Source organism: Zea mays, chromosome 4 (assembly GCF_902167145.1).
Source record: "Zea mays cultivar B73 chromosome 4, Zm-B73-REFERENCE-NAM-5.0, whole genome shotgun sequence".
NCBI lineage: Eukaryota > Viridiplantae > Streptophyta > Magnoliopsida > Poales > Poaceae > Zea > Zea mays.
In genome coordinates this window covers 242,951,380-242,967,537 of record NC_050099.1, presented here as the reverse complement: position 1 = coordinate 242,967,537, position 16,158 = coordinate 242,951,380, and the positions used below count along the sequence as shown (strand labels likewise).

General features: G+C 44.7%; 1 protein-coding gene across 1 annotated transcript; it reads right to left on the bottom strand.

The window, feature by feature from the left end:
- Positions 1-3,870: 3,870 nt before the first annotated feature.
- On the bottom strand, positions 3,871-13,640 carry LOC103654853 (putative multidrug resistance protein). Its single transcript, XM_008681676.3, has 6 exons — positions 13,224-13,640; positions 13,048-13,102; positions 12,269-12,905; positions 11,620-12,160; positions 5,729-6,616; positions 3,871-5,646 (listed from the first exon to the last, which is right to left on the bottom strand). The coding sequence occupies exons 1-6, from the start codon at positions 13,461-13,463 to the stop codon at positions 4,276-4,278; spliced, it is 3,732 nt and encodes a 1,243-aa protein (XP_008679898.1). The 5' UTR covers positions 13,464-13,640; the 3' UTR covers positions 3,871-4,275.
- Between the last annotated feature and the right edge of the window lie 2,518 nt (positions 13,641-16,158).

Here is a 16,158-nt window from a genome sequence, read left to right as displayed (position 1 = left end):
ACTGTCCGGTGCGCCATCGAACTGTCAGCCCAGCCAACGGTCAAGTTTGGTGGTTGGGGCTATAAATACCCCAACCACCCCACCATTCATTGCATCCAAGTTTTCCACTTCCCAACCACTACAAGAGCTCTAGCATTCAATTCTAGACACACCAAAGAGATCAAATCCTCTCCAAATTCACACAACGCCATAGTGATTAGAGAGAGTGATTTGCTTGTGTTCTTTCGAGCTCTTGCACTTGGATTGCTTTCTTTCTTCTTGATTCTTTCATTGCGATCAAACTCACTTGTAAATTGAGGCAAGAGACACCAAACTTGTGGTGGTCCTTGTGGGAACTTTGTGTTCCAAGTGATTGAGAAGAGAAAGCTCACTCGATCCGTGGATCGTTTGAGAGAGGGAAGGGTTGAAAGAGACCCGGCCTTTGTGGCCTCCTCAACGGGGAGTAGGTTTGCAAGAACCGAACCTCGGTAAAACAAATCTCCGTGTCTCACTTGCTTATTCGCTTGGGATTTGTTTTGCGCCCTCTCTTGCGGACTCGTTTCTTTATTACTAACACTAACTCCGGCTTGTAGTTGTGTTTATATTTGTAAATTTCAGTTTCGCCCTATTCACCCCCCCCCTCTAGGCGACTTTCAGTTAGGTAATTCGGTTTTTTGGTATTTCGGTTTGGTATACGGTGAAAACCGATTACGATACCGAAAACCGAACTTTTGAGATGCAAAAACCGAAACCGAACCGAACTACCTAAATTTCGGTTCGGTTCGGTACGGTTCGGTTTTTGGTAAAAATGTGCCCACCCCTACGGGGCATACATGACAGAGAGCCATAGGGCGCAGACGTCGGGCATGTTTGTTTCGGCTTCTGGCAGCTTCTGGCCACCAAAAGCTGCTGCGGACTGCCAAACACTTAGCTTTTCAGTCAGCTTCTATAAAATTCGTTGGGGCAAAAACCATCCAAAATCAACATAAACACATAATCGGTTGAGTCATTGTAACAGTAGGAATCAGTCACTTTCTAGATCCTGAGCCCTATGAACAACTTTATCTTTCTCCACACGTAATCGTAATTATACTTAGATTTTCCCCACAGCCAGATTCTTCTCACAGCCAGATTTTCAGAAAAGCTGGTCAGAATAAAGCTGAACCAAACAGGCTCGTCGCTCCTCCGCTGACAGCTCGTCGCGTTTCCTGGCTTTTCGATGCAAGCTACTTATTAATTGGGCTACGCCAACTCGCAGTTGCACTGGCACGATCGGGTTGCGTCGCCACCCGTGCTGGTTCTGCAGCTTGCCTGGCCATAGCCGGTAGCCCATAGCCACCAGCCACCAATCACCGTCAAGATTAAAGTTTGGCTAGCTGGGTCTGGGTCCACGCTAATGCTCCGTAGCAATTACGTGCACGGTACAGAACGAGTGATGCACGCAGCCACGTACAGTAGGCGGGTAGGTCGATAGATCGCCATAAACGCCTGCACCAGCACCACCCCGCGCGCGCATGATGGACGATGATGCGACACGCACACGCCCGCGAGCGCGTGGCCATGATGACACGACGGTCGACGGACGCGCGCGCACACCCTCCTTCCTTCCTTCCTTGCGTTGGGACTTGGGAGCGACCCTCCTCGGCTCCTCCCAAAATGCCAAAATGGCGCCGGCGTCCTCCACGGCGGTCCAACTGCATGAGATACGGATTCCAAGTTTCCAACGAAACGTGCATCGAATTGTGTTTTTGGGGTTTGTGAATATCTTCTCTCTTTATCTCTACTAACACTACTGGCTTCTAAAGAACCAACACTATAAATGGCAATGTGTATGGTATCCAATGGGCACACAAAGCTATACCCATACCTACTACCCATTATCTATACTATTTATTAAGGCTGCAATAGTAGCCTACCTCTGACATGTTCTGCCACTCATGTGTTCTGCCACCCCTGTGTCCTGCCAACAACCGTTTCGTTCCCCTCACCGTGTCGCTCAGCCCCGTCCGCACCATCCCCTCCTCCCATCCTCCGCCCTCCTGAAAGGGAAATGTGCCCTTGGGCCATTTCTAAGTATTTTGGTGATTGAGTGCAAACACAAGTGCTTAAATGTGAATTTATGCCCATGGATGAACAAAGTGCAAATCATGAGTAAAGGTATGTTTCTAAGCCTTAGTACATTGGTTTTATGTACTAATATACTTGTCTAAGTGTTAGAAACAGAAAGAAGAAGAAAAGAAAACAGGCGCAAAAAGCTTGGCTGTGTACAGCCAAGACTCAGCTCTGTCTGGCACACTGTTGGCTCGGCCACGTGTCTCACGCAGATCCTCCTTCCTTCCTTCCTTGCGTTGGGACTTGGGAGCGACCCTCCTCGGCGTCCTCCCAAATGCCAAAATGGCGCCGGCGTCCTCCACGGCGGCCCAACTGCATGAGATATGGATTCCAACGAAACGTGCATCGAATTGTGTTTTGGGGTTTGTGAATATCTCTCTCTATCTCTACTTACACTATTGGCTTCTAAAGAACAGAGGAGACCTATAATATGATACCTATACCCACTAACATTACAATAGACAAGATGATTTAAATTGCAAAAGTAAGTACCGAATATAAATTGGTGAAACCAACATACCTCATTAATATTGAAAGATGCTAAAATAACATATTATCTTTGTATCAGCATGACAAATTCATCGAACCCAATATAATTTTATTACAAGATTAATAGCATTCAACATTAAATGACAACATCATACAAGCTCATACATGAGACAGAATAAGTCATTTATGAGGTGTTTGGTTTGATGAATCACTTTATCCAAAATGAAGTGGTGCATCATGGGTCCATTCCTTATATTTGGTAGGATGACTCCATTCCACATATTAGTACTAAACAACTAACTATGAGGAATGAGGTGGTGATGGATTAACTCACTTCATTCCACAAACCAAACAAAAAAAATGAGGAGCGAGAAGATGATGGACTACATCATTCCTCAAACCAAACACTCCATTAATTCAGACCCACATATCATATGTTATTGGCTTTTCTATCAGGTAGATAGTGGGTATGGAGCAAGAGAGAATATAATCATACCCACCATAACCGCTGAGTATAATAAATAACCCAATAAAATACACATAGATATCAAATTTTTTTTACCTATCATGTATCGGTTACCTATTGACCTGACCTGACGGACGTTATTACTCGAACCAAAACACCCTCTAAGGTCTCCGGAGACGATCGCGCTGAAGCTCCCAACCAGCCCCTGCTTCCACTCTGGCGCGTTGAGCATCAGCAGCTGGCCTCCTCAAGGACAGGACGGGACGGCACAGGGAGCTTCGGACTCTCTTTGCAGTTTTGCTAGCGCTGTCTCTTTTGCATCGCCCGTCGACATTGTTGAGCTCGGCCGCCGCCTGCTTGCTTCAGAGAAACCCCTTCTACTACTCTGCCTGCTTGATCGCAACGTAGCATACATATGCGCTATTGCTAGCCTGACAAACCTCAGTTTAACTTTAGGTCATCCTAAATGGTTTTAATTAGGATGTGCACCTGAAACCTATAAGATGATACTTAAAAAGATAGCTTGTGCTCAATTAATTGTTTTGTGTGTGTGTTTTCTTGTTTGTATCTGTTCTGCCACCATGGATTTAGGAATATACTAATCTTCATTGTCAATCAAAGGACGTACCCAGTGCCGTAGACTTCCCGTACCGTGCAGGGTCTGAGAAAGGGTATCTTTAAGCGCAAAGTATTTTTAAGCGTCAAGCCTTACCCGCATAATATGCAGAGGCTGGAGCTCAAATCCAGGACCTTCCGGTTACAGACGTTAGACTCTACCGCTGCACCAGGCATTGTCAATAGGCATAAAAATTTCAAACACATAATTCGCAAAAGAATTAGATAAAATAAAAGCTAATGTAATAATTTCGAGTACAAAAGTCAGTAGAGAATAAGATGAAATAATACCTAATGTACATATTATCAGAGATTTCCTGGCCGTTGCACAACTACAATACATGTCCAACAGTTATATCAAGAAACTATATGCTCGTCAGACTTATGTGTGCTACAGTGCTAATAGAACAAAGGGAAGAAAAACACCCCACTGTCACAGAAATTTCAATCGCCTGCTGGGCCATCTCGCGTTTTCATCATCAACAACAACAAAGCTTACAGTCCCAAGCTAGTTGGAATAGGCTAGATATCTTTTGCAGATTGATCCAAAGTAATACATCATTTGATTGGAGCAACAAATTTGTAAGTACTGCTGTGTTCTCATGCAAAAAAACTCAGTGCTGGTTGCCTCCTTGTTGCAAACTGACCAATCCAAAGTATGTTCCAGAGGGACCCTTAGCCATAAGGGATGCATGTGTGCCCTTCTCCACAACAATTCCTTTTTCAAGCACAGTGATCTGGTCACAGTTCTGGATTGTGCTGAGCCTGTGTGCCACCACAATGCTTGTCCTGCCAACCATCACTCGGTCCAATGCCTCTTGTACCACCTTCTCTGACTGGCTGTCCAGTGCACTTGTAGCTTCATCCAGTAGCAGGATTGCAGGGTTCTTCAGGATGGCACGGGCAATTGCAATGCGTTGTTTTTGGCCTCCTGAGAGCTGCACACCCCTCTCACCACACCATGTGTCATATCCATCCTTGAGGTTGCTAATGAAGTCATGTGCATTCGCAGACCTTGCAGCATTCTCAATTTCTGCTTCGGTTGCTGTTTCTGTACCATACACAATATTTTCTCTTATTGTACCTGCAAATAGTGTTGGTTCTTGGCTGACTAATCCAATATGTCGACGCAGGGCTCTGAGATTGTATGTTTTGATGTCTTTGCCATCGATCTTCACTACCCCCCTAAGTGGGTCGTAGAACCTCTCTATAAGACCTATGATAGTCGACTTACCAGAACCACTTTGCCCAACAAGGGCTGTTGACTTGCCTGGTTGGATGCTCAAGGAGAAACCTTTGAATATAATCACATCTGGCCTTGATGGGTATGCAAAGTCAACTCCTTTGATGTCAACCTCACCTTTTAGCTTCTCTGGTTTGTACCCCTCAGGGTTATCAGGGTCAATTTCGGTTTCCCTGTCAAGAACAGCGAATACTGAAGCTACTGCATCAGCACCCTTAGCAAGGTCTGTTGTCATGCTACCTGCATCTGCAATCACACGCCCTGTGCTTACTAGTATCATGAAGGTCTGGAAGAGTGCCTTTGCAGTTATGTGACGCTCAGCCATGAGCTTGCCACCATACCAGAAATCTAGGGCCCATGTGCATGTCATGAGGCTCATGGAGGTGCCAAGGCCCAGTCCTGCAAACCATGACTGTCGGATGCTTTCCTTGCGTGGCCCATCTTGTGCTTGGTCAAAGAGGCGTAGGATACGGTCCTGAGATGAGAAAGCAGTGATGGTGCGGAGATTGGAGACAGCCTCAGCTGCTAGCTTGCTACTTTCAGATTGTGCCTGTATTGATTTCTTGGACATGCTCTTCAGTAAGACACGGCGAGCATAAAAGCAAACAATGATAAGGGGTTGCACTGCTATCATGACAAGGGCCAAACGCCAAGCGATCACCAGACCCATAGTGCAGGCTATGAGAACTGCAGAAACTGTCTGGATCACTAGAGCCATTCGATCACCCACAAGAGACCTCACCTGCCGAAAAATGTATATGTATTGTCAGGTACTATTTCTTTTAATAATATTGCATAAGCTTATCTTTGGTTCGTATAATTACCACGTTGGCATCCTTGGCAAGTTGTGAGCATATGGCACCACTGGAGTTCTCATCACGGTCAAACCACCCAATCTCAAAAGTGAGGATTTTTGCAAGCATCTGTTCTCTCACTCTCTTTGTGAGGTATTCCCCCATGGCACCGAAGTTGTAATGTTGCCCAATATTGATCAAGAATGAGAGCACTGCAAGAGCAACAAAGATGAGTGCGTAGGTCCTTGTTTTGTCCTTGATCTCATCATGGTCTGCCAAGAAGTAGATTGAGATCATGCTGCCCATGGCATATGCATATGCAGGTTGTATGCCTCCAAACACAATTGCACTGAAACTTCCCATCAGAGCCTGCTTCCATTCTGGTGCATTAAGCATCAGTAACCTCCTGAATGATGGGATGGGAGGCTTTGGCTTCTCGGCAATATTATCATTTTCTGCGTCACCCATTGACCGTCCTGAGCTTGACCTGCTAGCTGCAGAGAACCTCCTGCTCATGCTGTGGCTGCTAGATTGCCCCACAGCAGATGTACTTACAGTTCCACCAACCTGATTGGCCTCCCTTGAATCTCTGGTCTGCTGAAGGCGGACAAGAGATGTGTAGAGCCCATTCTCATTGTCAATGAGGTCATCGTGGGATCCCAGCTCCTTGACCTCACCGTATTGCATCACAGCAATCATGTCAGCATTCCGGATTGTGGAGAGCCGATGTGCAATGACAATGGTTGTCCTGCCAACAGAAGCCAGGTCAAGTGCCTCTTGCACAACACGCTCTGACTCTGTGTCCAATGCACTTGTGGCTTCATCAAGCAGGAGAATCTTGGGTGACTTAAGGATAGCTCTGGCAATAGCAATCCTCTGCTTCTGTCCTCCAGACATTTGGACACCACGCTCACCCACCTATTTTTTGGGACATGGTGGGTGTCAGAGTGGAGACAACTTATATTTCACATAAGGAAGCATTCTAGTCCATGTTTGTTGATTTACACAATGTCAACATGTTTACACTCTTCTTATCTGTCAATTATATCGACAAAATCATAATCAAAGTTTGCTTTGGTAGAGTGCTAAGCATAAATTCATTGTATCAACTGTTGTTTTTATGACCCTCCCTTTTCATTTCAGAATTTGTCGAAGATTAACTATGAAAATCAACATGTATGTACAGTCTATCCGATCACATTCTGCTTGATGGCACCCTTCTAGCTTCGGTTGTTTTTTTACAGTAATATCTTTCTAGCTTCTTGTGATGATGTGGGAGTAAAACTTCCTTTTGAATTCTACAGCTATCTTCTTTTGAATGCTCTAGCTTAATAGTCTACTGTTTAAAAAGGTTATCCTGGTCTTCTCTTAAAAAATTTACCTTCCATAAGTTGTTTAGAAAACTTGGAAAATAATCTATCATTGGAAGGAAAAATCTTTGTTTCTATAGGATGGTTAGATGTCCATCTTTAGTGATGAGACGGTGGATACGGGTAGATCTGAGATTTCCTTACTTTTCTTTGTGAACATGTTGAAAATTCTTGTGTATATACATATAGTTGGTGATATTATTGCGGCCATTACACTGCTACATTTGTATCAATGTTTTGTCCTCTCAGACTCAAATCTCACGCTTTCGTGTAATGTCATATTTTGTTACACCCAACAAGTTTGCTTTTGTAACTGATTGAAGCTCTCTCAGTGGCAAACAAAGTTCACCACTGATGGGAATAGGCCTATCAGATCAAAACTGTTGCCGGTGATTTCTCAGTATACTTTGGTGCTCATATTGTACTGCAGTATTTCTAAAGTGCTTCGGTTCTCGGTCTACAGTAGTGACATGCAATAACTCTCTTTCATTTGAACCAGATAATTTGTTCTGAAGTGAGGTAGCAAGATTACTGTAGAAAATATTGTTCTCGAAAAATACAAGACAATGTTTATTCACATCGGATGTTTGAGTCATTTGCAGATACATTATTTTACTCTTGGAGCTAACTCGCCCTGTTGTTTCTGTTGTCAGTCTATCGTCACTAAGGCCACTCTCAGTCCTTTGACTCATAGCTCATACAAGTTGTTCAAGGCCAACATAATTGTAGCTGAGTGCAGATAATTATCATTTCTGAAGCAAACTGATGTGATAAGGTGAATTGAAGGTAAGTGCATTTTTTTTCAAGATTTTTCTTTGATATCTATCCATATTTATAATTGAAATAGATGTCTAGTTATCTGGTAAGTAACATTAATATCACAATTACAAGGATACACTTTGTATTTTCAGGTTGAAAATCCCATTTATTTGTCGTCTCAATGTGTAGTTAACCTTCTATATTAATTGAGTTGACCATTCTATGTTTTCATGACATGTATTTATTCCCCTTAACCAAATAAATACCAAACTGAGGACTGAACTCAGCGACCAGTGAAATAAGTTATTGTCCTTTTCCTATGGATGTTAATATGAAATGTCATCATAGTTACCCTAAAAATATTACAGTTTAAGTCACACTGGCCACTCTAATTCTAGATACACTGATGCTACTTGTGCATTATTTATAGGAAAGTAACCATGTTCATTGAGAATTGTCCATGGTTTACAGCACCAAATGTTGGCACAGCTTAACTGTAGGTGCGCTGCTAAAATAGAGCTGTTTCTCATTATCTAGGACACTTTCCTGTGGTATTTTCGTGAGTGCATGATTATGAACAATGGAAAAAAATGAAAGTTCTGTGGCAAAGTGTCCCTTTCTTGTTGTCAAACTCACAATAATACAGTGGTGAAATACCCAACTGATAGGATATTCTGGGTACCTATCAGGTCATCTTGTTAGAGTTCTGCCCACATCAAAGTCTAACGTGAGCTAGTTTTCAGTGCCCCACACCTGTGGTTTGCACACAGTAGAATTTGCTTGTGGTGGGTGTCTGGACATGAAAGAAACATTTCAGGTTTACATGCTTGCCACCGAGTCTGATATCATTTGAGGGATCTTCCATTATTTGCTGGGGGATGGCAGAAGTCCCATGTTGGGATAGCTAGGCAGCCCGAAAAATGCTTGCCCCCCCCCCACTTTTGTAATCATTATCTTTCAAATCACAGTTTGTGATAGTGGCAACAATCTGGGAAAGAATCTCCTTTCCTGAATCATTTTGGCTTTTCTTTTTACATATTAAATTCTCATGGCGGAAAGCACTTGTGCCACTACAAAGATACTAGCACGGGCACTTTCTTCTGCCAATCTCTGCCTCACGTATTGCTGTCAAAGTTATTATTGTGTGACAGGACCTCAGTGAAATCCTGTTCACTAGGAAAGTTGGCACACCAAAAACTGTTGGCTGGCAACCCTTTTCCAGGTTACTAGAATTGCAAAGAGGTTCTGGCCATTTGTCTTCTGATGCGTCCATCGACCACGGAGTGGTGGGCTAACGGCTAACCATTCTCACTTTCCCAGTTTGGGGCCGCCACTCAATCTTCTATGACTCCTAGGTCCTAACATAAGCAATCCTGTAAAGTGTGTGCTCTGATCCCTCAACATTTGAAAAGGGTTTGTAATTGAAGTGGTGTGCTTAGCAGCCTTAGAAATACTGGCACGGCAGCTAGCAGTACAGGGTTCAGCTACTATTCTCTAGTGGACAGGATGGAATTTCTAGCAGAGATGTGGATGTATGCTGAACCGGCAATGAGAGATCTTCTGGCCAAAGCAACCGGCACTCTTGAGGAATTATGCTCGAACCGCAATGAGGACTATGACTGCCCACTACAAGCAGTTTTCTAGGTTTCAGGTATCTCTGTGGCCACCTGTATTTCCATCTTTTACTTTTTTTCTTTATGTTATGTTCTTTATTCAATGTAGATGATGTAATGGCACCCCTATATGTTGCATTTTCTATTTTTCCTAATTCGTTAGGTGCCAAATTTTGAGCTTATTTCAGCCTCCAGTTCCTTGAGTGGAGTGGGTGGTTTGGTACTTTGGTTTCTTCACTATATGAGTATAGTGCTGTTTATCCACTCGCTTTTGCATAAGGGTCTGTTTGGAAGCACACCAAATTCTAAAACACCAATTTCTATCTCCAATTTTTAGAAATTAGTTTATCAAAAAACTGGGTGAGGGTGATTGGAACCCCAGTTTCTAAGGAACCAATTTCTGGTTTTTTTGATATAAAATGACTAACCTACTCATATTCTATTTTAAAAAACAGTGGCAATAGATGTAAATTCTATAAAATCAACAAGGGTATGATGTAATTAAACGGAAAAAAACTGGTTTTAGCTAGAGGAGACCAGCTTTTTGGTTTTTAAGAAATTAGGAATCCAGTTTCTATAAACTAGAGCATAAATTGGTTTGTTTGGAAACAATCCAGTTTTTATAAACCAGTTTTTTAAAAACTGGGTGCTTCTAGACATGCCCTAAACCCTCTTCTATTTAAACAGTCATATACTAGTACTCTTTTTTTTAACTCTTCACTGAAAAGCTGCCAAGCTGGAGATGGGCTGTTCGCTACCTACTTTGACATGCTCCAGGTGAGTGCTCCTCCTATTCGAGTCTTCCTATTCATCCAGACAGGCCAGGCTATGAGTAAACTTAATTTGATCTCGGTGCCTAAATAGTTACTGATACAACCATGTACGGTCTAACCCATTTCCAGCTCTACTTAGATATTCACTTTGTTCAACTGATTTTTTTTTTCACTGTGACAGTTCAACAGTTTCAGTGGGCAGAGCTCAGTGCAGAGAGCACTCAGATTTCTTTGAAGGCACAGCAGGCAGGACCCAGTGACCCATGTCCTGAGCCAGCGGTGCGGCGCCTAGCATGCCTGCCAGCAGCTCTAGTCTAGCTAGCCAGCACTAGAATAAACTGCTGGAGTAGTGTTGCCTCCAGATAATGGGGAATGCGACACTAGAAACAAAAGCTGTTGCTTCCAAAGCCAACCTGCACTCCTACCCTATCTTTGTTTAAAATTTTTCTATTCCTTTGAACAACTAGAAGTTCCTTTGGATCAGCATGAAAATGATGCACAGCAGACAGGAAACTAAAATAGTGGAGGAGTTAGTGACGAGCTTATTGGATCCCAAAGCCACGTGGACTGGCCAGTGGCCACCTAACCATTGTTGAATTATGTAGTGAAAATCTGTTTGTTAGGGCATGTTTGTTTCAGTTTAGTTCTTGAAGCAGTTTAGCCTTGGGCTGCCCTTTCTATTTTTCGAGTGTTGTTGAGTAAGTGGTTTGCCTTTCTGACTCTTGAGTTGTTTCCCATGTCAGCTTTACTTTCACAAATTGATCAATAACTTTTTTTAAAAAAAGGAAAGGAATATTGTTTTTTAGAGAATGATATTTTTTACCTCTGGTCTCTACATCCAGTCGGACATATACAACCTTTCTGAATTGGGAACCTAGAATATCATGATGACTCTTTTCACTAAAATTTGGAATACTCTGTAGCATTTACTCCCTCGATCTACAAATGTTGGTTGTTCTTACTTTTCTAGAAGTCGACCATTTTTAACTTTGATCATATTTATATAGGACTTTTTTAAATTTTATAGTACATAATTAGTATCATTAGATAGATCTTTGAATCTATATTTATAGTAACATTGTTCGAAGATACAAATGTCGATAATATATGTTGATAATATACTCTCTAAATAAGCTAGTTAAATTTAAGTTTGACCGGCATAATTAAATACTATAACAACAAATATTTGTGGAGCAGTGAGTACTGTATGAGGTGGACGGTGGGCCTAAACACCTCAGTGCTCCATAGAAAACCAGGAAAAAAATTAGAGCATAAATTCCACGGGACATTTAGGCATTGTTAGTACTAGTGTGCACGCAAAAGCAGGCAGAAAAGTGTAGCCAACGAAACGACTGCATGCATACGCCAGCTGCAAAAGTGGTGGGCTGGTGTGGTAAATAGCTTGCCTGAGTGTCGTAGCCCTGCGGCAACTGGGAGATGAAGTTATGGGCGTTGGCCGCCTTCGCCGCCGCGACGATCTCCTCCCCCGTGGCGTCCTCCTTGCCGAACAGGATGTTCTCCCTGATGGACGTCGCGAACAGCGCCGGCTCCTGGCTCACGAGCCCCATCTGCGCGCGCAGCCACTTGAGCCGCAGCCGCCGGATGTCCACGCCGTCCAGGGTCACCTCCCCGGCCGACGGGTCGTAGAAGCGCTCCAGCAGCGCGATCACCGTCGACTTCCCCGACCCGCTGCCGCCCACCAGCGCCACCGTGCGCCCCGCCGGCACGCGCAGGTTGAAGCTCACGAAAATTGGGGTCTCCGGCCGCGACGGGTAGCAGAACTCCACGTTCTTGAATTCCACCTCGCCGGCGACGTTGGCCAGCTCGTCGCCGGCACTGCTCTCCGAGTCGATCTTGGGCACCCGCAGGATCACCTCCTGGACCCTCTCCGCCGCCGAGCTCGCCTCGGAGAAGTACTTGACGTTGGACAGACCGGACCCCAGAGCTCTGCGTGGTTATTCGTTAATGGCGTCGTCGTCATCTATAGATATAAGTAAACATGCAGCAGAGGCAGATCACATCATACTGATGAAATGACGGTCACACGTCACTTACAAGCCACCGACGACAATGGCAGCGGAGACGGCGAAGACGGTGCCGCCCTGGTAGCCGTGGTACATGACGAGGCGGCTGCCGTACCAGACGTTGAACGCCCAGATGGCGAAGGTGATGCCGTTGCTGCCGATGGCGACGCCCTTGGCGAGCCCCTGCTTGACGCCGAGCCTCGCCGACTCCTGGAGCGCGGCGGAGAACTGCGCCATGGTGCTGCGCTCGGCCACGAACGAGTACACGGTGCGCACGGACGAGACGGCCTGCTCGGCGATGGCGCCCGGCCGCGTGTACTGCTCCCTGATCCGGCGCGCGAGGCCGATGAGGATGCGGCCGTACATGAAGCCCGGGATGATGAGCAGCAGCACGGACGGCAGCGCCACCAGCGTGAGGTGCCACAGCAGCGCGAACCCGACGGCGTAGCTGCCCAGGAACATGGAGCAGTTCATCACGAAGTTGGGCACCTTCTCGCTCAGCACGTCCTGCACCACCAGGCTGTCGTTGGAGACGCTGGTGATCACCTCCGACGTCGACCCCACCTTGAGGTCGAAGTACTCCACGTCCTGCCGGAGCACCGCCCGCAGGTACCGCTCCCGCATCCGCGACGCCTGCCGCTCCGCCGTGCGCGCCCAGCAGTACCCCTCTGCGTGTATGCCAGCGACAGCGACGACGACACAACGATTGTCAGTCAGCACGCGGTGCGTGTGCGCGCAAACCAATCAAACCGCCGCGCGCCACCGCCGGCGGCATTGGCATGGGTGCGTGCGTGTGCAGCGCCGGCTCACCTAGGAACGCCATGAGCCAGTTGCCGAGCGCCAAGAAGACGAGGTTCCGCGCGTTCTGGTACAGTCGAGAAGGAGAGGTAGGTAACGACGTCAGCTATGGCGTCGTTGACACTGGCTACTGGCTAGGACGGATGAACGGAGGTGCGAGAGATCGAGACGGAATGTATTCTATCTACCTCGTTGATCTTGGAGCTGAACTCCTGGAGGAGGCCCGGTCCGCTGCCGAGGTCGTTGAAGATGCGGCTGGTGATAAAGAGCATCACGGGCGTGGACATGCCGTCGCCCATGGCGCCCACCAGGCCCAGCACCATGAGCACCACGTCCGCGACGTCCGCGTGCATGAACACCGACGCAAGCGACCGCAGCGCCGGCGCCGATTTCTTGGCCTCGGCCGGCCGCGGCCCGCCTTTACCCATGTCGTCGGCCGGCGAGGTCGTCGTCGCTAGCTGCCAACCTGCACTCGCCGCGCCGTGTCTAGGCTGTAACTAGCAGCCTGCCCCTGCCCTGCTGCGGGTTTTGTGAATCGTGATGTACAATTATATACTTGGTGGCTCAGGGCTCAAGCCCGGCTAGCTCGTTTTCAGGCCGTTTACGCGGTAGGCTCTGACCCAACCTGTGGAGGAGAAGGAGGGAAACCGTGGGACAACGCGTGGGTAACCGTTTGAAGAGATTCCACACAGATTTCAGTTCTTTTAATAAATCACTGCCAGTTACGGTGCTTTTACTAGGGACACTAAATATATTATATAAATATGTATTAAGATATTTATTAAGTATAATTATTATTTATTTCTAAATACTAAGGTATGTGTAGTCTGTTGGTTAGCTTCTGTTTATTTCTAAACCCTAAGATACGTATGGTCTGTTGGTGGCTGCACAGGCGCTGGGGTCTATAGGGCAGTAGCTGAGAGCATGCTGAGCATGGGTCAACAGGGCACGACGCCGACACAGTGGGACGCGGGGTGAAGATGTGGTACCACCACGTGTCCACTTTCCGTTCTTAATAGTAGTAGAGATTTTAACCGGTTTGAAATTTCACTATAATTTGAGTCATTTTATCTAGTTTAAGACATGCAGCTTTGGTTTATGTTTTAAACCAGTTTTAAGATGTCTCACTCCCAATCTCACTTTTGATGAATCACTATCACTATATATGGGAGGGAGATGTTTTATTGGGCTCAGTAGGATGTATATCAAGTTGGAAAACCAAGATGCTCATCCCAAACCCGCACAACCTCTATTTATAAGGTTCCAAGGGGCATCTAGCCATTCAAACTGTTGCTATGCATTTAACAGGTCATCAGACAAATGCTTACAGTCCAACACCACTAAATTGTGCCACATGTACTAGTCGTTTAAATGTTACTCTTGTCGCCTCAACTTCTATCTCAACATATGGTTTGATGCCCCTCGGTCTAATGATCATTGAACCAACAACTCAAGGCTTGACGCCCTTCATAAAGTGATCGTAGAGCAAGCACTAGCTGTGAGACTAGTTCTATGATCCGACGACCTTGTTCCTATTCACATAGGATACATGACAGTGGGACTGTTCTAGAGAACATAGTGTTTGGACAGTCTGATGTGCCCGTTACTTCAACCATCGGACATAACCACTCGGGTCTCATGCTCTCCTAAAAACGACCAAAGAGCACTAGTGAGCGTCAGACTGGTTCGATAATTTCTGTCGAACCAAAGCATAGGTTCAATTATCACTCTAATCATGCAGTTAGGGTTAACCATTAGACTGATATTATTCTAGTCTGACTCCTCTAATAGTTAGGGTCTAATGACGCCTATTGTAGGCATCCTTTGGTCACATTTCTTACACCTTTTACACGTGTGTTAACTCTAATGTGCTCTTAACACTAGAGACTATGAGTTAGCCTTTGTCAACGGTGTCTCTTAAGGTGTAACTTCATGGACTCTATTGCATCTTGATCAATAAAACAAAATGTCTTGGTTTATACCTTTGTCTTAAACCCTTGCATTTTGTTTTTGAACTCTTGTAATTTGCTTTGCTCCTTTCATGTTGAGCACTGGTTCATCCTTTATGATCATCACCATCCTCATGATTGTCACCATGCTCAATTTAAACCTACCTCATTTATAATACTTGGAGTAAAGGTTAGTCTATTAATTAATAATAATCTCAGTTATCAAAACCATTTAGCCTTTGTTCGTTTCACCCCTAATCCATGGAGATTGAGGGGAGTTGGAGTGGATTGAGAGAGATTTTGACCTATAGGGGATTCAATCCTCCTCAATCCTCATGTGCTTGATAAAAACGAATAGGACCTTATAGAGCTTTTAGGAGCAGACCCAAGCTCGCGGCCGGCGATGAGCAGCGATGCTAAAAGATATAGCACACGGAAGAAATGAGAAAGAGGAAGGATTGGATGGCTCACAAACGGGTCTCGTTGTAGGGCAAAATAGCAATTTCATCTGTTTGTTTGACATACACAAAAGTGAACATATAATAACGTGAAAGATAAAAAAATTTTAAACCAGTGACTTCTTAATTTTTTAATGACATACAGGAAATTTCAATCTTTTTATAATCGCACATGGAAAGGACACACCATTATAATATTCGAAGTTAAAAGCTTTCAATTTGTAACATGGCATATGTCCAAAGTCTATGCACGCAACTCATGTTCGTGTATGGGAATATTCTCACAGACTTCCCCTACATATAGCATAATATATTCATTATTATATATATACGTCACATGTATCAGTCTCTCTACGTATATATGCTTCGGTCATATATATGACATGTCATCCCGACTCATCTAACAAATGATCAGGATCGTCACGGTTAGTGTTTGGTCTCTAATTTTATGCGTATTCTTGCTTTACAATAATTAATAATAGATAGATACATATATATGCTCGTGTAACCCACCTAATATATATATATATATATATATATATAATATACGAGATTCCTTTCGCACTATATTTTCTTTAAGTTACAATTGCTAACCCTCCGTCGTCCTAAAACATAATAGATTTACACTATCAAATAAGTTTTACTACATTCATCTTAAATTTTTTTAACAATTTACTTTGTTAATATGATAGATGTTCCTTATACCGATGGTTATT